Below are 24,120 nucleotides of genomic sequence, written 5' to 3'. Positions count from 1 at the left end.
AAAATGGCTGAAGATTTAATTACTCTAATCAGGGGGTAGTCAACCCCCCCCCTCTTCAAAGAGGCCTAGGATTGAATTTGACAATGAATCTTCTGAACAGGACTCTGTTTCTTCTGACTCTTCTTATGACCTGGATTTGTCCATACCTACTTATGAGGATTCTGATGCAGAGGATTCCATTCCCTCTGCTTCTCCGCCTGAGGATTTCTCTTTTGGAGAAATTTTACATACCTTAAGGGAGCATTTCCATTTGGAAAGTCAGGATTTCTCTGAATCCAAAAAGAGGTTTAGGGATTTCCTTCTTCCTCGGCATAGGCCCTTGGCTGTACCTCCTGTACTAGATATTGTTGTGTTTTTGGAATCCAGTATGGCCCCTGATTCCTTGCCTGCAGCCCCTAGCAAACCAGACAGGTACTACAGGGTTTCTGAGTCCCACAAATTCCTTTTCAAAAATCCCGTTGCGGTCTCTGAAACAATTTCTCAGGGGCCCAAGGGCATTAAGGCTTCTACTGCTAAAATCTCTACCCCTTCTGATAGAGACTCCAGGGCGCTGGATAGATGGGGTAAAAAGGTTTATACTTCTGCAACTTTAGCAATCAGGGCTTTAAACTGTCAATTCCATATGCTAAAATATCAACAGCATATCATGAGACTGCTTAAACAGAAAATGATGTTGATTTCTCTGTGGAGAATAAAGATTTGCAGGATTTACTGCATTCAGCTGAATAAGTTGGCAAACATACTTTGTAATGTGGTTTTGATTCTTTAGAGGCCTCTTGCTGGGCTGCTGTTACTGGGTCTGTGCTTAGAAGAAATGCTTGGCTTAAGGAGCAATCTCTGCCTGATCATGTTAAAGCAAAACTTTTGGATGCTTCTTTACAGCAGGACTGCCTGTTTGGTAGTAAGGCTGAAGAAGTTCTAAAAAAAAAGATGGAAGATAAAGCTAAATCTGTGCAAACTGTAAAAGACTTCTTACAAGTGCAACCTCATAGATTTAGTAGGCATTTGCCTACTAAGAACTGGTCCTTTCCAGCTCCTTCCAGAGCCACTATGGCCAAACCCAGACATTCCAAAAGCACCAGGTTTCAGCCCCAAGGGACTTTCAGAACTAAGTAATGGGGTGCTTCCACTTCCACATCTGGAAACAACTAGGCACCACCCTATGATAAACAGTCTCAATGACCTCCCTTTGAAATTACCAAGCACTTACCTCTTAGCCGCCCCTTTGGGAGGAAACTACCTCTTCATTTAAGAAACTGGCAACTTATAACCCAAGACAAATGGGCTTTAAATATAGTGTCCCAGGGATACAGATTTAATTTCCACACGCTGCCAATTCCAAACAGGTGGCCAGACCTGCCCCCACATCAGTGGGCAGAGGCTCAGAAACATGTACTTTCCCTCCTAAACATGGGGGCTATTCAACTAGTACCAGAAGAGGAAAAGGGACAAGGTTTCTATTCCAGACTTTTCCGGATACCCAGAAAAGACGAGTCATGGCATCCAATTCTGGACCTGTCTACTCTAAACACCTTTCTGGACATTCCAAAATTCAAGATGCTAACTCTTCACCGGTTACTTCTTATACTAGGCAAGGATGCCTGGTTGGCAACTCTCGATTAAAAGAGAATTACCTGCATATCCCAATCAAGGAGTCTTGCAGAAGATTCCTACAATTCAAAGCAGGCTGCATGCATGATCAATTCTCTGCACTGCCCTTTGGCTTGTCTACTGCGCCCAGGGTATTCACAAAGTGCCTGTCTCCAGTAATTGCATTTTGCAGGCAAAGAAATATTCAAATATATCCATACCTGGACGATTGTCTAATTCAGGCAGAAAACCAGGCCATTCTTCTAAAACATTTGGCGTTTGTAAAAAGAGTTCTAACCTGCCTAGGGTACACCATAAACTAAATGAAATCTCAACTGGTACCCTCTCAAAAGATTACATTCCTGGGTGCAAGCTTGAATACAACTGCCAGATTGCTTTCCTTACACCAGAAAAGCAAATTCACTTAGTGACTTACTTCAAACCGATGGCTACAAAAACCCTGATATCTGTAAGACAAATACTGCAAGCCTTGAGGTTCATGGCCTCCTGCATTCTTCTAATTCCATATGCAAGACTGCATATGAGGAAGCTTCAGTGGTACTTAAAAAGTTTATGGAGTCAGCATTGTCACAGCCTGGAAACAACGATTCCTATCATACCTTGCCTGCACCTATAGTTCCTAGAGGCCTCCCACCAAAACAAGTGACTACCATTCACACCACCCCCTGCCGCCCTAACCCTAACTACATCTGGCAAGGAGGTGCATTCATTGCAAATGGAGCCCAATTCAAATGCACCTGCATATCAATCAGAAAGAAATGCTAGCTGTACAGAATGCACTGACAGCCTTCAAGAACTACCTTCATCCAGGACAATTGCTGATAAAGTCGGACAATATCACGGATATGTGGTACATAAACAAGCAAAGGGTACACATTTCTACCCTCTCTGCAGACTAGCCATGGCATTGTGGAACACTGCCTTTTGCTGCCAAATACAATTACAAGCTCAATTCCTGCCAGGAAAACAGAATGCTCTGGCAGACTAACTAAGCAGAAATCTCATGGACCCTCACAAATGGAAGCTGGAACTATGGATTTTCAGCATGCTGACATGCAAATGGGGGAGCCCAGATGTAGATCTTTTTGCCTCACCTCAGAACTACCAGTTGGACAAATTTTTGCACAAGAACTCATCACAAAAAAGCCTGGAAAGTTGAAGCTCTGTCCTTCAGCTGGAAAAACCTATCAGTCTATGCCTTTCCCCCTCTTTCTTTGCTCTCCAAAGTTCTACTAAAAGTCAAACAGGACAAACCAAAAATGGTTTTGATTGCTCCAGACTGGCCTCACCAACACTGGTACCCACTCCTGTGCAGTGTCACACATTTCTCCATGGCACCTGCCTCAGACACCTTCCTTACGGTCTCAGCAAGAGAACCAATTTTTGCACCCTCAGCTCCAAACATTGATGTCCTTCAAGGATGCATCTGCAGTCATAACATATGGGTTGTCCTGCCTCAGGCAGCCCTTCGGTCGGTTGGATTCCAAAGTCTGGGTCTGGCCTCAGCTGATGTCACACTTTCCCCGACGTCAGAGCTTCTGGGGTATAAAGGCATCAGCCGATGCCATTTTCCTCAGTCTTTCTTGCCACGCGGTGCCCGAAGCAGAAGCTGTTCGCAAGTGCCGGTCAGTCAGATCCAGAGATTTCAGCTACCGAAGACTTCTAAAAAAGCTAAGTACCCCGTTGGGGACTCTTTCTTGCCTCAGCCGATGTCAGACAAAGTAAATAATTGTTTAACTTGTGGGAAACAAATACCTCATAAGGATTTCCATTCTTACTGCCTTCCTTGCTTAGGCCCAGACCACGACGTATCAGCTTGTTTAGCCTGTGCCTCCTTCAAGCGACTGACTCTTAGACGTCGGTCGGAGTTTGCAGAAGAGTTTTTTGGATCCGCTTTTGCATATAAAATGCAGTCGGAGACTCCGACTACACATTTAGCCAAAAAACGCAAGGAAAAGGACCGACACTCGCAGCCCGCGGTTTCGGCTGAAATGACGGTTAGGCCTACCGCGAGTGTCTCGGTTTCGGCTGAAACAGAGTCCTCTGTTCTTACTTCTGCCGAAATCATACCTCCGACAACCGGGGCCAGAGAGGCCCTGGCTGAGTCGGCTGCAGAAATCCCTACCGAAGAAGCAAGCGCACAAGAATTGTCGACACCATCCCTTTGGACATTTCTACACCTGCACGTGGGGCAGCTAGGCCCCATGCTTCTATGTCTATTAAGGCCTTCTCCAGGGCTAAAGCAGCTAAAATTTCAAAGGCTTTACCTGCAAAATCTACCTCTCAGAGGCCTTCCTCAAGTTCTCAGATTCTCAGCCTTGCTGAGGACCTTATATCTCTGATTAGGGGTTCCCAACCTCACCCAGACAGGGCCTCTCAACCTCCTCCTGACAAAAGGCCTAGGACTGAACCCCCTGAACCTCTCTCCTCTGATTACTCCTCGGATGGATCTGATTTTATCAGACCATCAGGAAGGGCCATACTCACCTTATGAGGATTCAGATGCAGAAGACTCTATTCCTTCTGCCTCCCCTCCAGAAGAATTTTCCTTTGGGGAGACTTTACACTCAATGAGGGAACACTTTCAATGGGCAGGGTCAGGATTTCTCTGATTCTAGAAAAAGACTAAGGACCTTTTTACACTTGCCACAGCATAGGCCTTTAGCCATACCACCTGTGCTAACTGTAGTTGATGATGCATATAATGATGTCAGTTCTGCCCCTGATTCTCTTCCCCCCGCTCCTGCCAAACCTGACAGATATTACAGGGTCCCGAATTCTCACTTTCACTTGTATAAAGCCCATGCTGCAGACCCAGAAACTATTTCTCAGGGCCCGAAAGGTGTTGCAGCTGCCACTGCCAAAAACCCCCTACCCTCTGACAGAGAGTCAAGAGCATTAGAGAGATGGGGAAAAAAGGTTTATACATCTGCTACTCTTTCTGCCAGGGCATTAAACTGTCAATTCCATATGATACAGTACCAGGAATATTTGCTAGATCAGCTGAATAAAAAGCTTTCTTCTCCTGAACCTTTAGACTGTAAGTCCCTTCAGGAATTGGTACACAACTCTCAGCAGGTCAGTAATCATTTCTTAAAATGTGGCTATGATGCACTGGAGGCTTCATTTAGATCAGCTATGACTGGAGCAGTAATTCGAAGGCATGCCTGGCTAAAAGAGCAGTCCTTGCCAGACCATGTCAAGGCTAAACTCCTAGATGCTCCAATGGAGAAACAAAGTTTATTTGGCTCCCCTGCACAGGAGATTCTATAGAAAGTGGAAGAAAAAGCAAAATCTGTGCAAACAGTAAAGGATTTTCTGCAGGTCCAACCTCCGAGGTTCAGCAGAAACTGGCCTTCAAAGAATTGGTCCTTTCCAGACACCTCCAGAGCACAAAGGGGCAGGAATAGACGCCCAAGAGGCAGAGGTCAATCAAAGGGTGCCTACAGGGATCGTCAGTGGCAGCCTGCCAACCAGAGGAGTACTGCCACAGCTGCAACTACATCCACTTCCACAGGACAGACACAATGACTTGGCTCTGATACCGCCTACCAGGGACCAACTGGAAGCACCCTTGGGCGGAAAGTTGGTTTTATTCTCGAAAAATTGGCATTGCATTACAAAAGACAAATGGACATTGCAAACAATAGACAAAGGATACAGGTTTCACTTCCACACTTTACCAAAAAAGAGCGGAATGCCAAACCTACCACCAAACCAGAAGCCAGAGGCTCTAAGACAAATCAACAATTTACTTCAGATGAAAGCAATAGAAAGGGTACCATCTATGGAACAAGGCCAAGGATTTTACTCCAGACTATTCCTTGTACCAAGAAAAGAAACCCAATGGAGGCCTATTCTCGACTTGTCCGCACTAAACACATATCTCATTGTGCCAAAATTCAAAATGCCGACCCTACAGCAACTTCTTCCCATGTTGGGCAAGGAGTCTTGGCTGGTGACTCTAGATCTCAAGGAGGCATACCTGCACGTCCCTATACGACCAGATTGCAGAAGACACCTCAGATTTCTTGCAGGATCAGAGCATTATCAATTCTCAGCATTGCCCTTTGGCTTATCTACTGCGCCCAGAGTATTCACAAAATGCCTGGCATCAGTAATTGCACATTACAGGCTTCAGGGAATTCAAATCTACCCATACCTGGACGACTGCCTAATACAAGCGGACAACAAGACAAAACTAATAAAGGATTTGACCTATGTCGTACACCTGTTACAGGCCTTGGGATACACCGTCAACATCCAGAAGTCAAGACTAGTGCCATCCCAAAGGATAACATTTTTGGGTGCGGATCTGGACACAATAACTCAGATGGCTTTTCTCACAGAAGAAAAACAAAAGCAACTCCCAGTCTACTTCATGGCTTTGACAAGACAAACTCAGCTTACTGCAAGGAAAGTCCTGCAGGCCCTGGGTTACATGGCATCCTGCATAATCTTGATCCCGCATGCCAGGCTGCATATGAGGAAATTACAATGGTACCTAAGGAATGTATGGTCTCAACACAGGCACAGTCTAGAAACCATGATACCAATCATTTCATGCCTGAAAAAGGAATTCCTGTGGTGGGCTCAGGCCTGCCAGACCAACAGAGGGTTGCCTTTCAACAAACCACAACCAAGGCAAACCATCACCACGGATGCCTCAGACCTAGGATGGGGAGCACACATGGAAGACAAGTGTATCTAAGGCCTATGGTCTCAGGACCAGCTGAACTTGCACATAAACCTAAAGGAGATGCTGGCAGTGAAGCATGCAATCGAGGCATTCAAATCATTCCTCCAGCAAGGACATCTGCTGATAAGGACAGACAATACCACAGTCATGTGGTACATAAACAAACAGGGAGGCACGCATTCCTACCCTCTATGCCGGATGGCAATGGATCTGTGGAACCTAGGCCTGAATCTCAACATCCAACTGCAGGCCAAATTCGTACCAGGAAAAGAGAATTCACTAGCAGACAGCTTAGGCAGAACTACCACGAATGCTCATGAATGGATGCTGCATCCAGACATCTTCAAAATCATAACAAACAAATGGGGAATGCCAGAGATAGACCTGTTCGCCTCCCCACTCAACCACCAACTGAACAAATTCTGCTCAAGAGTATACCACCCACAAGCCCGGAGGGTGGACTCCCTCTCTTTCAGCTGAAGGCCCTAACAGTGTATGCCTTTCCACCTCTCCCATTGATGTACAAAGTTCTACTGAAGATCAGGGAGGAACAGCCAAAGGTGATTCTGATAGCTCCAGACTGGCCAAGGCAGCATTGGTACCCGCTACTGAGAAGCATGTCTCGGACGAACTCATGGCCTCTACCCCTATGGCCTTTACTTCTAACGCAGAACAACTACAAGACCCTGCATCCAAACTTGAAAACACTGCAGCTAACTGCATGGAAAATTGCTTAAAACAAAACCAAACTGTTTTATCTCAGAGGGTCAAGGACATTATCCTGGAGGCTCGCAGACCCTCCACAAGAAAAACCTACTCAGCTAAACGGAAGAGATTCCTCATTTGGAGTGCATCAAAGGGTACAAATGTCACACTGGCAAACCTAGCACACATCCTAGAATACTTAGCAGAACTGTTCCACAATGGCCTGTCCTATTCTTCCATCAAGATTCATGCTTCAGCAATTTCAGCAGAATACAACATGGATCCTCCTATCTTCTCTCACCCTCTCCTCAGACAATTTTTAAGAGGGATCAAAAATGTAAAACCTCCAAGGAAACCTCCTCTACCTACATGGGATCTCAATTTTGTGCTGGAAAAATTAACACTACCCCCTTTTGAACCAGCAGCATCAGCAGACTTAAAGTACTTATCTTGGAAAACTGCTTTCCTTCTAGCAATCACTTCAGCAAGAAGAGTATCCGAGTTACAGGCTCTAATGGCAGTGCAGCCTTTCCTTATTTTTCACCAGGATAGAGTGTCTCTGAGAACCAATCCTACTTTCATGCCAAAGGTGGTATCCAGGGTATCCTTGAACCAAGCTATCAATTTGCCTACGTTCTTCCCTAACCCACAGAACAGGGGGGAAAAACTATTGCACACCTTGGATGTACACAGACAACTACGCTACTATCTGGACAGAACTAAAACCAGCAGAAAAACTGACCAACTTTTTGTAGCATATGCAACTGGAGTGCAAGGAAAAGCAATTTCCAAACAGACAATTTCAAAATGGATAGGAAATTGCATTCGATTCTGCTACTCTTTTCATGGAAAGACAACTCCTGAAAATATCAGGCCTCACTCCACAAGAGCCACAGCCACCACTACAGCTTTCCTCGAGGGTGGCTACCAAGGACATTTTAGAAGCTGCTACTTGGAGCTCCGTGCATACATTTGCCAAGCATTACAATCTACCTTTATACTCCAGATCCCGAGCAGGTTTTGCAACTGCAGTTTTACAGGGGATCTTAACTACACCATCATTATCTTAGTACCTCCTCCCCCAGTTTGGCTATGGTATTCTACCCATATGTTATGACCGCAGATGCATCCTTGAAGGACATAGTACAGTTTTGTACCTACCATAAATGTAGATGTCTGATAGGTATGCATCTGCAGTCAGGATTACCCACCCTCCTTCCCCTCTGTGGTATTCCTAGGGTGCTTACCCCTCTTTCAGCTAGCTGGGGGAATCTATTATGGTGTATTTGTTTGTATGTATATATGTATATATATGTTGTTTGCTACTGTTTGGAATTTTCAACTTTTATCCAAATTTAGCCTTCCTAGAGGGCACCTGGCATCTGGGGCAAGAAACACTGAGGAAAATGGCGTCGGCTGATGCCTTTATACCCCAGAAGCTCTGACGTCGGGGAAAGTGCGACATCAGCCGAGGCCACACCCAGACTTTGGAATCCGGCCGACCGAAGGGCTGCCTGAGGCAGGACAGCCCATATGCTATGACTGCAGATGCATACCTATCGGACATCTACATTTATGGTAGGTACAAAACTGTACTTTCTTGCAGCTTAGCTAATCACTTAAATTCCCCATTAGCATCCCTCAGCAAATCTGTGATGGATGTCATTTTGGAGGCGAGAAGACCTAGTACTAGAAAATCTTATGCTGGCAAATGGAAAAGATTCTGTGCCTGGAATCAGTCTCAAGGGATGAGCACAGCAGTGCCCAATTTACCTCAGATTTTGCAATACTTAACTGAGATGCTTCACAAGGGCCTGTCTTTTTCTTCCATAAAAATCCATGCCTCCGCCATTTCAGCTCATTACAACACAGACCCCCCCCCCCTTCTCTCATCCTCTTTTAAAGCATTATGTCAGAGGGGCCAAAAACTTAAGACCACCCAGATCATCTCCATCCCCTGCCTGGGACCTTAACTTTGTATTGGAGAAACTCACTGTACCTCCTTTCAAGCCAGCTGCAACTGCAGACTTAAATTTTCTCTCCTGGAAAAAACAGCCTTCCTTTTAGCAATCACTTCATCTAGAAGGATATCTGAATTACAGGCCCTTATGGCAGTGGAGCCTTTCATCATCTTTCATGCAGACAGGGTGTCACGCAGGACAAATCCATCATTCATGCCCAAGGTGGTATCCAGTGTGGCTCTTAAGCAGTCTATTTATTTGCCAACTTTCTTTCCCAATCCACAGAACAAGGGGGAACGGATTATGCATTCATTGGATGTACACAGACAACTTATATTCTACTTGGACAGGACTAAATCTCGAATAAAATCTGAACAACTTCTGATAGCATTTGCTGCAGGGGCATTGAAGTAGGCTGTTTCAAAGCAAACCATTTCTAAATGGATAAGCCATTGTATTTATTTCTGTTATAAGCACCATGGAAAACCTATCCCCCAGGGGATCAGAGCTCATTCCACCAGGGCTGCATCTACTTCAGGAGCCTTTCTCAGAGGTGTTCCTACCAGGGATGTTCTAGAAGCTGCTACCTGGAGTTCAGTTAATACTTTCACCAAGCATAATCACTTACCAATTTTCTCTAAATCCAGAGCTGGCTTTGCCACTGCTGTTTTGCAGGGCCTTACAGTTGGTCCTAATGCTGTATAAATCCATCCTCCCAAACTTAGCTTTGGGAATCTACCCAAATGTAATGACTGCAACAGTGAAACACGATGAACATAGAACAATTGTGTACACTTACCATAAATGTAGACGTTCGAGTGTATTCACGGTTGCAGTCCTGGTTACCCTCCCCCCTTCCAGCCCCCTGTTTTTCTTTTACTATACCTTTACTTTCTTTTACTATGCTTAAAAGCCTTTTTGGTGTATTTGCTTTTGTTTGGAGGTATATTGTGTTTCTAATTGTACATACATATATTTTGCTCCCCATTTGGGGCATCTGACATCTGGGGCAAAAAAAACTGATGTAATGGCGTCGGCTGCATGTTTTATACCCCTGACGACCTGACGTCATGGAAGACGGGACAGCAACAGACGCAGGACCCAAGACTTTTTGTTAATCAGGCCGACTGAGGGCAACCTGCCAGCAGATTACCCAAATGAAATGATTGCAACAGTGAATACACTTGAACATCTACATTTATGGCAAGTGTACACGTCTGTATTTTTCTCCAACTGCATTACATGATTTATAGTGTTTGAAGTTTGTCTATTCTGTGTGGTATTCCAGGTTGGCACTGTTCCAGAACTTATGATCTGACCTCCTTAGGATCTGACCAGATCAACATTGGATCCTATGGTCTTGGATCCGAAACTTCTACACAGGACCAGATGCTCCCTCCATTTGAACCCAGTTCCTTTCAGAGTGCCTTCCCCTTTTTTTGGAATGGCGCTCCAAATCTCCATCCCTAGCATCTTTTCATTTCTCCAGGAGTCTCACTGAAGCAGACGTGGAGAGAGTGCTGAAGAAATTCCTCTCCATGCAAATTCAGATGGGAGTTCTTACGGCTCCTTCCCATTTGGGTCAGGAAGCCCAGTCATCCACTACTCCACCTATTACAGCTCCTTCTTTAATCCAACCTGTTGCTTTAAAGTCCTTGGATCCAAGCCTTCTGGGTCCATCTTGTTTGGATCCAAAGAAAGCATTTTCTGCAGATCCAAATGTTGCTCTGAGTGCCCCGACTTCAACTTCCTTGGTGCCAGATGACTCTCGGAGCTGAAGCATCCCTGTTGGATCCGGGAGGTTGAAGTCAACATCGAGGTTTTTGGAGCCGTCTCTTCCTCTCTCTTCCTTGGCACTGGACAGCTTTGGCTACTTCACCTTTGGTGGGTTGTTCTCTGAGCAGAGGGAGGTGATGGACCAGAAGCTTTCTTTCTTTGCTTTGTTTTCCTTCTCTCTTGAGCGGTCTGCTTTTGAGGTTGTGAAGCGAATGTTCTCTGCCTCAGCTGGACAGATGGGTCCTACCCCTCTCAGAACCATGCTGTACTTCTCGGAAGTCTTTGTATCTTGAGCCTCAACATTCTAGCCCACAGCGACAGCCAGCTCAAAGCTTCCAGACTACCCAGTAGGGTATCCTAATCTCTTCTGATACTTCACTAGACCATCACACCGAAGAAGTCTGTAGGATGAGAGAGTGCTAAAGGAGGCACTTTGACTCTCCTCAAGAGTCGGTCATTGAGGATACTGATTTAGATGGAGGGGGTCCCCAAAATCCCCACTCAGTGACGTCTCATTTGGAGACCACCTTGAGATCCTTAAGTAGAAAGGTGGCTGGTCTTCCCAAGATCCTTTTCTGTAGTAATCTGTATTTCTGGAGGCCTTTGTAGCTGGCCAGTCTACCTCCTGGGTTACTCCACCCACCAATGAGCTGATTGAGTTGGTCTCTAGGCTGTGGTGGAAGGAACCTGATTCGGTTGAGCCAATCCCCAAAAGACCAGACTGGATTCTGACTCCGCCAGTAGGAAGTGAATTTTGGGGTAAAGGGGTGCCAGTAGATGCTCTGGTTGTGGCGGCAGCTACAAAAAAAGGTACTTGCTGAACAGAGATGTTCATCGTGCATACATCTGCAGTCATACCAGATGGGTTCTCCTGCCGTCGGGCGGGTCCTCGGTCGGCCGAATTCCAAAGTCTAGGTCTGGCGTCGGTTGTCGTCGCTTTCTTTCCTGATGTCAGTGCGACAGGGGTATATAAGACACAGCCGACGCCATTTTCTTCAGTCTTTTTTGCCGCGCGGTGCCCGAAGCAGAAGCAGTTCGCAAGTGCCGGTCGGCCAGCTTCTGAAATTACGAAAATTTGGAAACCAAAGTCGTCTTTAAAGCTAAGTACCCCGTTGGGGAAACTTTTCTTGCCTCAGACCGATGTCAGACAAAGTTAACAATTGTATTTCTTGTGGGAAGCAAATACCGCATAAGGATTTTCATTCCCTCTGTATACCTTGTTTAGGCCCAGACCACGACGTCTCGGGCTGTCGCTTTTGTGCTACTTTCAATAAACGCACTATTAAGCGTCGGGCGGAGTTCGCCCAGCACTTTTTTGGTAAAGCTTTTGATTATAAAATGTCGTCGGAGACTCTGACTACCGTTTTGTCCAAAAAACGCAAGGACAAAGACCGACACGCAAGGTCCGCGGTCTCCACCGACACCACTCCAAAACCGACTACACGTGGTCCAGTTCTCAGCGAGGCGCCTACGCAGCCCCTGACTACCAACGACACTTCTCTGGCGGTGTCTTCTGTAACCGAGACCGCAGGTGCTTCGGCCCATACCCTGACTACAGCTACCGAAGCCACTGTGAGTGTTGAGCCTCTTAATGTGGACAGGTCCACTTCCACCCATGGTGTCTTCAGACCCTCATCTTCTTTTTCCATAAAGGCCTTTACTAAGTCCAAATCAGCCATGCATCCCAAGAGGCCTGTTGCACAGGGCCCATCTCCAGGTCCCATGCCTAAAAAGCAGATGCTCAAAATGGCTAGGATTTAATTACTCTTATCAGAGGTTCCCAACCCCCTCCGGACAAGAGACCCAGAGTGGAGGAAGATTCTCCCTCTTCTGACCAGGGCTCCATTATTTCAGAACATTCTGATGAAGAGGAACACTCGTACTCCCCTTTTGAAGATTCTGATGCAGAGCAGTCCATTCCTTCTGTATCTCCCCCAGAGGATTTTTCTTTCGGGGAAACCTTGCATACCTTGAGGGAACACTTCCATTGGGAAGGCCAAGATTTTTCATATTCCAAGAAAAGACTTAGGGAATTTCTTTTGCTACCTCAGCACAGACCTCTGGCGATTCCTCCTGTCTTGGACATACTTGATGATGTTTACTCGGAGGCTTGCCTTAATCCGGATTCCCTGCCTCCTGCCCCAGTCAAGCCTGATGGGTACTACAGAGTTCCTAACTCACACCAATTTCTTTACAAAAGCCATAATGCTGACCCTGAAACCATTTCTCAAGGCCCCAAGGGAATGAAGGCCTCTACTGCTAAGAATCCATTACCTTCGAAGAGAGTCTAGATCCTTAGAAAAGTGGGGAAAAAAGGTATATACCTCGGCCACCCTAGCCATGAGGGCCTTAAATTGTCAGTTCCATATGCTTAAATATCAGCAGTTTCTGTTATCACAATTAAGGAATAAAATGTCACAACCTGAACAACCAGATTTGAAGGAGTTGCAGGATATGATGCATAGTGCAGAACAAGTGGGTAAACACACCTTACAATATGGCTATGATGCTCTAGAGGCCTCAAGTAGAGCTGCTGTTACAGGATCAGTCATTCGTAGACATGCCTGGCTTAGGGAACAAACCTTGCCTGATCATGTTAAAGCTAAACTATTAGATGCTCCTTTACAAAAGGATGTATTTGGTACTAATGCTGAGGAGATACTACGGAAAATGGAAGAAAAAGCTAAATCTATGCAAACTGTCGAAGCTTTTCTACAGGTACAACCACCACATTTTAGCAGAAATTGGCCTTCAAAAAACTGGTCCTTTCCAGCCACGGACAAGCCCCAAAGAGAGGTAGATACAGGCGCACAAGGGGCAGAGGACAATCTCAAGGATCATATAGAGGCAGACAATGGCAAACTCCAGCACCAAGAGGTGGCGAAGACAGTGCACAACAATACAGGAAACAAACCCAATGACTTTCCCCTTTGCATGCCAAGCAAGTCTCAGCTGGCAGCACCCTTGGGAGGAAAGCTGGCATTATTTTCAAAAAATTGGCATATTATCACAACAGACAAATGGATCCTGGACATTATAAACAGAGGCTACAGATTTCATTTTCACACTCTTCCAAAAATGAGAGGCATGCCGAACCTGCCACACAATCAAAGGGCAGAGGCTCAAATACAAATTTCAAAGCTCATGGACATGAAAGCTATTCAAGAGGTACCTACTCATGAACAAGGTCAAGGTTTTTATTCCAGACTATTCCTGGTACCAAGGAAGGGAACCAATTGGAGACCCATTTTGGACTTATCCATCCTAAACACGTTTCTACTCTTACCAAAATTCAAGATGCTCACCTTACAGCAACTTCTTCCCATGCTGGGCAAGGAGTCTTGGCTGGTAACATTGGACCTCAAGGAGGCATACCTGCATGTCCCAATCAGACAAAGCTGCAGAAGATACCTCAGATTTCTTGCAGGTTCAATCCACTATCAATTCTCTGCATTGCCCTTTGGCTTATCTACTGCACCCAGAGTATTCACGAAATGCCTGGCATCAGTAATTGCCTACTGCAGACTTCAAGGGATACAAATTTACCCTTATTTGGATGACTGCCTGATCCAAGCGGACAGCAAACACATACTTCTGGAACATCTGGCTTATGTAACACGGTTATTGAAGTCTCTGGGATACACAGTCAACAAAGAGAAATCCAGGCTAACACCATCTTAGAAAATAATTTTCCTGGGTGCCAACTTGGACACAAACACCCAGATGGCCTATCTTACGCCAGAAAAACAGGGGCAACTAACTCAGTACTTCAAAATACTAGCAAATTGTACCAGGCTAACTGCAAGGAAAATCCTGCAGGCTCTGGGCTTCATGGCATCTTGCATTCTTCTAATTCCATGTGCAAAGTTGCATATGAGGAAACTTCAATGGTACCTAAAAAAACCTATGGTCTCAACACAGCCACAGTTTGGAAACAGTACCACCACTAATCCCATGTTTGCAAAAGGAATTTCTATGGTGGGCCCAAGCATGCCAAACAAACACAGGTCTACAATTCTGCAAGCCTCAAGCAAATCAAGTCATCACAACAGACACCTCAGACTACGTCTGGGGGGCACACATGACAGACAGGTGCATTCAGGGCAAATGGTCCCAAAAGGAAAAGCACCTTCACATCAATCAAAAGGAAATGCTAGCAGTGATAAATGCAATTACAGCTTTCAAGGACCTCCTGCATCCAGGGCAGTTATTGATAAGAACAGAAAACACCACTGTAATGTGGTACATAAACAAACAAGGAGGAACACATTCATACCCCCTGTGCAGGCTGGCCATGTCACTTTGGAACTTGGCTCTGGAATGGCAAATCGAACTTCAAGCACAGTACCTGCCAGGTTTGGAAAACACGCTGGCAGACAATCTAAGCAGATATATGACAGACCCGCACGAATGGAAGTTGCATCCTCAAGTGTTTACAAATAATAATCCAAGCGTGGGGAAGGCCAGACATAGATCTCTTTGCCTCTCACAGGAATCATCAATTGACAAAATTCTGCTCGAGGACATTCCATCCAAAGGCCTGGAGAGTGGACGCCCTTTCTTTCAGTTGGGCAGCACGGACAGTTTATGCCTTCCCACCTTTGCCTCTTCTGCCCAAGGTACTCTTGAAAGCAAGAGCAGACGGACCGAAGATGATACGATTGCTCCAGACTGGCCAAGATAACACTGGTACCCACTCCTGAGGAGCCTAACACATTCTCCTCCCTGGACCCTACCTCTAATGCCTCTTCTACTGACTCAGCACAGCTACAAAACTCTTCACAGTTAGCTGAAAACACTCCATCTGGCTGCATGGAAAATTCCTTAACACCACAACAGACCCTACTCTCCAAGGAGGTGCAGGATGTCATTTTGGAGGCCAGAAGGCCATCTACTAGGAAAGCTTACTCCGCAAAATGGAAACGGTTTTGCGCTTGGAATGAGAAAAAAGGCCAGGATCCTAGAAAACTGAATTTGCCTCCGATATTACAGTATCTAGCTGAGCTGTTGAACAGTGGACTTTCATTTTCCTCCATCAAAATCCATGCCTCAGCCATTTCTGCAGAATACAACACTGATCCACCCTTATTCTCTCACCCACTCTTAAGACAGTTCCTCAGAGGGGTAAGAATATAAGACCTCCAAGGAAACAACCAATACCAGCCTGGGATCTTAATTACATTCTAGAAAAATTAACATTGCCTCCCTTTGAACCAGCTGCCTCAACAGATTTGCAATATTTGTCCTGGAAAACAGCTTTCCTTCTGGCCATTACCTCAGCTCGTAGGGTTTCGGAACTACAAGCCCTCATGGCTGTGCAGCCCTTTCTCATCTTCCATCAGGACAGGGTTTCCCTACGAACTAACCCGTCATTTATGCCTAAGGTAATATCCAGGATAGCTTTAAATCAGGCCATACACTTACCTACCTTTTACCCCAATCCTCAAAACAAAGGGGAAAGGCTGCTACATTCCTTAGACATCCATAGACAGCTACGTTACTATTTGGACAGAACAAAGCCTTTCAGGAAATCAGAACAACTCTTTGTGTCCTGTGCTGTAGGAGCTCAAGGGAAGCCAATTTCCAAACAGACAATTTCAAAATGGATAGGCCACTGCATACGGTTTTGTTACTTCTTTCATGGTAAATCTGTACCTGCAGGCATCAGATCCCACTCCACAAGGGCCACAGCTACCTCTGCAGCCTTCCTCAGAGGAGTCCCTACCAAAGATATTTTGGAGGCAGCCACTTGGAGTTCTGTGCATACCTTCACTAAACACTACCACCTACCTTTATACTCCAAAACTAGAGCAGGCTTTGCCACTGCTGTGTTGCAGGGCATTCTGTCTCCTCCCAGTTCCACCTAGTGCCTACCACCCTGTGCGTAGCTTTGGGATTCTACCCATCTGTTATGACTGCAGCTGTATGCACGAAGAAAATAGTACAGTTTTGTACCTACCATAAATGTAGATGTTCGAGTGCTAATACAGCTGCAGTCCAGGTTTCCCTCCCTCCTTCCCCTCTGGGTACAGACCTAGTGGCTAACTCCTCATCTTACAACTTGATTGGGTTATCCTTCTATGGTGTATTTGCTTGCAACTACTGGTTTTTGATTATATTGCAATGCATGATTTTATATATATATATATATATATATATATATATATATATATATATATATATATATATTGCCTTCCTTCTGGGGGCACCTGACATCTGGGGCAAGAAAGACTGAAGAAAATGGCGTCGGCTGTGTCTTATATACCCCTGTCGCACTGATGTCAGGAAAGAAAGCGACGACTTTGGAATTCGGCCGACCGAGGACCCGCCTGACGGCAGGAGAACCCATCTGTTATGACTGCAGCTGTATTAGCACTCGAACATCTACATTTATGGTAGGTACAAAACTGTACTTTCCACTGTCAATCCTCCTTACAGGCCGTCTAGGGCGATTGACTGATTTGGGAAGTGTGTTTATGCTTCAGGGAGTTTTCCACTCCAGTTACTGAACTGTCTGGCACGTTTTACAAGACTTCAGAGACTTTGTTAAACAGCTATCAAAATCTCTTTCTGGAACTGACACTGCTGAGGCTCAATCTTCAATAGCCTCTCAGTTCGCTACCCTACAAGCTATATCTAATTTGCCATGAGGCTCATCTCAGACGCTGCAGAAGGTGCTTCAAGGGCAGTGGGTTCAGGTAATCTCCATCAGCAGACTTGTCTGGATGTGCCTGTGTGGTTTTGCAGAGCCGTTCAAGTTCTGGTTTGTTTGTGCTCCCTTGGACAGCACTTTTGTTTGGCCCCACAGTGAAGGACACGCTTCAGTTTCGAGAAAGACGGAAGGACCCTGTCTGCATTGGGCGTGCATTTTTCGACCCCTCAAAGGACTTCTCCAGGAATCAATGGGGCGGTCAAAAATGTGGTTCAAAAGTCCCAGGTTCCTTTCCAAGACGCACATGGAGATAGTTCCCCCAGGGGCAGGGGAGGGGCTACAATAGATGGTGACCCCTGTGTGGCACAGGAAACCCAGAAAACAAGAGGTCTAGATAGTCTTTGTGACGGACCTTTTTCAGAGCTCCTGAAATGAGGCCTAATTGCCCACATTTTGAGGCAGCTAAGGGTAGCTTATCCCTGCACCAGAGATCCTGGCTACATATAACAAAAGATGTTTGGATGCAGAGGATTGTTTCCAGAGGTTATATAATTCTTTTCCCTACCGCCTCCATTTCTAAAAAAATTTCCAGATGTTCCACCCAGTCAGAAGAAAGCAGCACTAGAAATTCAAAAGCTTCTAAGAATCATCCAAGAGATCCCACCAGACCAACTAGAATCTGGAACTTACTCAAGATTCTTTTTAATGCCAAAGAAGACAAGGGACTGGAGACAATCTCAGTCTGTTGAACAAGTCAGTTCGACACTCTGTTCCGGATGGTCACAGTTCAGTCCATTCTGCCCTTTCTGGGCAAGAATGACTGGATGTGTTTGATAGACCTTCAGGATGCCTACTGTCACATAAAAATGAACAGAAAATCCAGAAGGTACTAGCACTTCCGGCTGGGAGCCAGTCACTGTCAGTTCAAAGGACTGCCCTTTGGCCTCACTACAGCCTCCAGGGTGTTCACTAAATGTATGACAGTAGTAACAACTCACTTGAGACTGCAGAGATTCTGAGTGTTTCTATATGTCGACAACTGGCTCATTACCACCCTGACCAGGCATCAACTGATAAAAGCAGGCAATCAAGTTCTACAGACTGTTTACTTCTCGGAATAACCATAAATTGACAAGTCTCATAGCTGACCCAAACATTAGAATTTGTAGGGGCTGTGTTCAACATTGTAGCTGCTATTCCTCTTTCAAGAGTACAAACAAGGATGTAGGTCAGGAAAATAATTTGCAGTACCACAGTTTCGGCTCGATTGATTCTACAAGCCCTGGGATCAATGTCAGCAGCAATTTTAGTTTCTTTAGCAAGATATCACGTGAGAATTGTATAGAGGATGCTAGCAAAACAATGGTCAATGCTTTCTCAATCCATGTCTGCGAGAATAAGAATAACTCTGGTATGCAAAAGATACCTTTGCTGGTGGATGCATTTGCAACTGGTATTACAAGGCCATCCTTTTATCTTCCCTCAGCCCAAGGCTGTAGTGACCACAGAAACTTCCCAGATTGGGTTGGGGGGGCATTTCCTGGGAAAAACAGTCCAAGGCACTTGGTGCCCTGAAGATGCCAATTTGCAAAACTGTTCTGGAGATGAGTGGTGCTTTTGGCATTGCAGGCATTCCAAGACTCTCTGCCTCTCAGAACAATTGCAGTGCGACAGACATGTCAGTAGTTTGGTACATCAACAAACAAGGGGAAACCGGATCTTATCCCTTATGTTGAGAAGCCCTCAAGATGTGGCAATGGGTGATGTCTTCCAACCTCTTTTTAATAGTAACACATATTGCAGGGGAAATCCAACATGATAGCAGACAAACTGAGCAAGTCCATCTTTACTACCTTTCAAGTGACCTCTCTGTGACACGGTGACTGATATGATTTTCAGTCAGTGGGGCCAGCCTTGCTGTGATCCTTTTGCTTCTCCCCTAAACATGTGCGGCAGCTTTTTTGCCCCAATCCCCCACTGGGGGAATCAGAGGGATGCTTTACTTCACAAATGCCCCCCCCCACCTCGGTCTTTTGTATGCTTACCCTCTGTCCCCAAATTCTTACAAAAAGCAGACCTGGTTGAAGAGCAAAGTCATCCTCATTGTGCCTTACCGGCCTCAACAGATTTGGTTTCCTTTCCTTTGGCATCATCTACAGTATCCACCTTAGATTCTGAATCCAACTCCAGACCTTCTGTCCCATCCGACAGGCATTGTTCACCCGGATATCTCGCACCTCACAGTGTGGTTTTTCCAATTCCTTTAATAGCCAGACAACCAATGTTCTCTTCCCTTATATGTTCCATAATTTTATCTTTCCATAAACCTTCTACTAGTTAACTCTGCAGGAGTAAATGGAAAAGATTTGTTTGTTGGGCAGAGCAAAATCAAACTGACCCCTTCTCTGCTCCAGTTCAATCTGTTTTGGATTTTTTGGTGAGCCTATTTAATGGAGGTGCTAGCTCACTATAAAAGTCCAACTAGCAGCAATCTTTTACTTTCATGCTGGATTTCAGAATTCTTCATTGGCTTCCTCTGAGCTGTACAAAGCCTTTTTGAGTGGCACTTTCCTGTAAGACCCCTTTATAAAGACCCAACTCCATCATGGGATTTAAATTTGGTGCTGCAAGCCTTAATTCATTCTCCCTTTGAGCAAGCAGCTAAATGGGATTTACATTTCTGACCTGGAAAACCATATTTCTAGCTGCAATTATTTCTGCTAAAATAATTTTAGAACTTGAAGCATTATCTTCTAAGCCTCCATATTTGATTTTTCATAAGGATGGGGTCATGTTACGTACCAGTGCTTCCTTCCTAAGGTGGTGTCAGAGTCCGCCATCAACCAATCTATTAACTTGCCAGTATTCTCTCCAAAATTTGCAGTTAAAGGGGAATGTATGTTGCATTTATTGGATTTTATAGACAATTGCATTTTTACTTACACAGAACAAAATAAATAAGATAGATAAGCTATGTATCTCCTTTGTACATACTAAATGGGGTGAATCAATTACAAAGCTAACTCTAACCTGATGGTTGAGAGATTACATTTCATTTGTCTGTAGCAAGTTGAATTTCCCCTTACCAAAACCTTTAAGAGCTCATTCAACAGATCAGTGACAACAACTTCTGTGTTCCAGTCGAGGGCTTCTATGGACAATATATGCGCAGCCGCAACTTGGTCAAATTGTCTTACTTTTATCACTCATTACAAAGCAGATCTGGTCTCCAGGGGAATAGCAGCCTTTAGCTCAATTGTACTTATGAATGTCCTTCCTTAGATTCCACCCAAGATTGTAGGTAGCTGGGGGCTCTACCCCCATTAGTTGAGGAATGAATGAAAATCAACAACAATCCGATAAAGAAGTCATGTACTCACTGTGATGACCATGCCCTGGCCCAGCAATCAAGGAGCCTCAATCCTCCCCACTAACACCAGGGAGGTTGTCTCCTAGAAGAGGAAAGGATAACTAGTACACGCAGTAAAGTACAATTTCCCTTAAGTGCACACAGAGATCACAGTCAGTCTGGGGCTGGTTGCTCCCTTGCTCACCAGGTCCCCAATAAGACTCCCCACTGGCACAGCTATAGGGTCCAGATCTCAGCCTAACTGGACAAGCTAGAACCTCCAGAACCCTCTCTGTCCAACCAGCGCTTCGTGTCCCTGCCCAAGTAGCTGACACATCACACACACACTTTGAGATAAGTATTTATACATTTTACAGACACTCTTGGGAAAGGCTGACACAGATTTTCCAGCTGTACCCCTTTACCCAGACTATATAGTAGTAATTACTGCCATCACCCAGTTAATATCACCTACTAAAAGGCCCTTAAAAGGGTGTCCAATTATTACTGTGCAGTATTAATTTCCAGTGGTTATGTGACTGTTCAGTCTAAGGCTTATTGGAAGGGCCTAGACAGTAAACTCTATAAATATATAATGTACTCTGAAGCATAATTTCTCTCTACACAAACCAGCCACAGGTAGAAGGTTTTAAAAATATTTAATAATAAATTAAAACACAAGACAAAACTACTACACCACAGAGATATCTAAGAGTTCAGAGATCACACAAACTTAAAATAATATCGTAGGAAAGATCTGATTACACAGAAAAATACTTAATCTAATCTCTAATCTTTAGCTAATCTTAAGAGAAAACACAGTGCTACAATCCTGCTTACATAAAGAGCATACGCAGTGCTGGGTTCGATGTCCAAAGTCAAAATGCTTTTTGGTCTTTTGTGAGAAATAGTATTTAAACATTACTAACAAACATGTCTCTGGGTTCTCCCCAGATTACATCATTTTTGGCACTTAGGTTTTCCCAGTATTCATATTGCATCATCTTAACACCTGGTCTGAGTTCCCAGGCTAATAGAAACTCAACTTACATTATTTAGCAAGCTAACACCTGCACAGGAGAATACAGCACTAAAAGGCATTTCACGTATACACTCTAGCAATTAGTCCTTAGTTAAAACAGTAGACAGAATGTCTTCAGCCAGCCTGACTGGAACCACCTTTAAAGATCAAAGAATGTCATAAAATCATTTCAATTTCAAAAGATGCATTTGAAAGGCTTGACTTCGTTTTTCTTTACAGCAAGGGGGGGCAATGTTGTAACAATCTTAAAGTTCACATTTTGCAGTGTTTTTCTTTCATTTAAAAACACACATATGTATTTTACATTTATTTATACAAATGATAGAATTGTGTATTAAATTCTATTTGACTAGACTGGCAGCCTTCCCCCTGTCTCTCCCCAATCGTCACACTCACCATAATGTTCCATTTGTGTTGTCCATTTTCATTCTTCCTAAACTCCCCACCCACAACCACCATCCTTTGTAATAACCGATTTCAGAAGGAATGAGAGACTTCAAGGACACAACTGTCCTTTGTGTTGAGCTCCAGAAATGGCTTATTATAATAGTCTTCCTGTCAAGCAGCAAGCAAGATCTGAGGGATGTTGGTGATTCGTGCATTATGCGTAGAAAAGGAGCATGAGAGCTTTTTAGTGGCTTGGATCCAAGGATGGGATCCGAACACATTAGTTGAGGAAGAATGAAAACGGACAACACAGATGGAAGGTTATTGTGAGTACATAACTTGTTTTTACTGTTGTGTTAACTTGGCTGTGGATGTATGGTTGTATAAAGGGGAAGATGATATTTGTGGAATTTCTGCAGGTTAGCAGTCATTTGTACATTTATTTTTTCTGTCTGATGTGCCAGTGCAGAATTCACATCAGTAGTGAAGTAGCTGCACTTTGTACTGGCATGAGATAATACTGATCAGTATCAATAGCGGTCTTTCTGGTCTTTTCTCTAGTGAAGGAAGTAACTTAACTCCTGCTCATCACTTCAGTGATTTTCGGTTCAAAACATATGCTCCAGTAGCATTTCGTTATTTCAGGGAACTATTTGGAATCAGGCCTGATGATTATATGGTAAGTTCAGTTTGTCATATTTCTTATATTCTTAGCATATTTAGCTGCCTTGAAAAAAAATATTTTGCAAAACTTAATTTGATTTAGCTTATTTAACTCTAATTATCTCAACCTTCAGGATCAGAACTGTCCTCTGCCCTCTTTTCAATATTTAGTACTGAGGGATTAAGTGCAGTGTAGTGTAGTACTTGTTCTACACTGCTGTTTGTTTAAAAATCTTACTGAATAATCTTCAAGAGGATTTTAACTGCATAGAAGTATCCTCGGCACTAAACCATGATCTAGCCTCCAATTTGATTTTTTTCTAGGATGTTTTTAATTTGTCTTTTCTTTTGTCCCTGTGCATCACACAGTAAGTCATTAATTTATTCAGCTGTGCCATCGGTGATATCACTTGCAGAAGTGTAGAGTAATGTGCGTGTCCCTTATTGAGTATTTTGTGTATGACATAATGTTCTGACTGAAATCGCTGTTGCAGTATTCATAATGAATGGGTTTTCACCACTGATATCCAGCTGTGGTATCAAACCTCTTTATCTCCTCAGGATTGTACATTTGAAGTAGGACCTCAAGAAGCAAATGTATGAGTAATTCCTCAGACTGTCTCATCCCTAGCCCAAATGTAGGCAGAGTATCCGTCAGACTGAATGTCATTTGGTCATTGATACTATTGCTTTGTGTAAGTAGACAAGTGCCCTGATGGGAACCTACCTTTACTTTTTTTTAAAGTGTTTTTGCTTACCAGTATTAGATATCAGCTTGGAGGGTTAAGTACGAGTGTGGTAGGCAGATTACTTACAAAGACTTGCATACTCAGTGTCTTCCATTTAGGAGCAGAACACTACAACGTGGTCTGTTCCATTTGCCAGTCACTTGCACCCAGGTGTTGTGATCCTTTTTGTCCTCATTCAGTACTTTTTCTGGAGACCCATTGTCTTTAATGCCTGGCTCACTCTAAGATGGCAGATTCCACTTTCCCAGGTATATTGTTACCACTTAAGGAGAAGCTTAAAAGAACTAGTCCAGAAACTGTTAACTTTTTGACTCCCAACATACTTGTGAAGATTCTCTTCCTCCTCCTGGGGGAGAAGGAATGGATAGATGTTTTTTCAAGGTCTTCGTGGCCCTGCTATCTGCAAGACAAATACTGCAAGCCTTGGGGTTCATGGCCTCCTGCATTCTTCTAATTCCATATGCAAGACTGCATATGAGGAAACCACAGTGGTGTCTAAAAAGTCTACGGAGTCAACATTCTCACA

General features: G+C 44.3%; 1 protein-coding gene across 1 annotated transcript in view; it reads left to right on the top strand.

The window, feature by feature from the left end:
* LOC122808395 (phosphatidylinositol 4-phosphate 5-kinase type-1 alpha-like) overlaps positions 1-24,120 on the top strand; it is an 814,028-nt gene that overhangs the window by 599,455 nt on the left and 190,453 nt on the right. The window contains exon 5 of the mRNA XM_044079361.1: positions 22,744-22,861. Within this exon, the coding sequence (XP_043935296.1) occupies positions 22,744-22,861 (118 nt within the window). The remainder of the gene's footprint in view (positions 1-22,743; positions 22,862-24,120) is intronic.

The sequence above is a fragment of the Protopterus annectens genome, chromosome 8.part0, assembly GCF_019279795.1.
Source record: "Protopterus annectens isolate FY-2018-M chromosome 8.part0, PAN1.0, whole genome shotgun sequence".
Lineage (NCBI taxonomy): Eukaryota > Metazoa > Chordata > Ceratodontiformes > Protopteridae > Protopterus > Protopterus annectens.
This window is presented reverse-complemented; position numbering and strand designations above follow the sequence as displayed.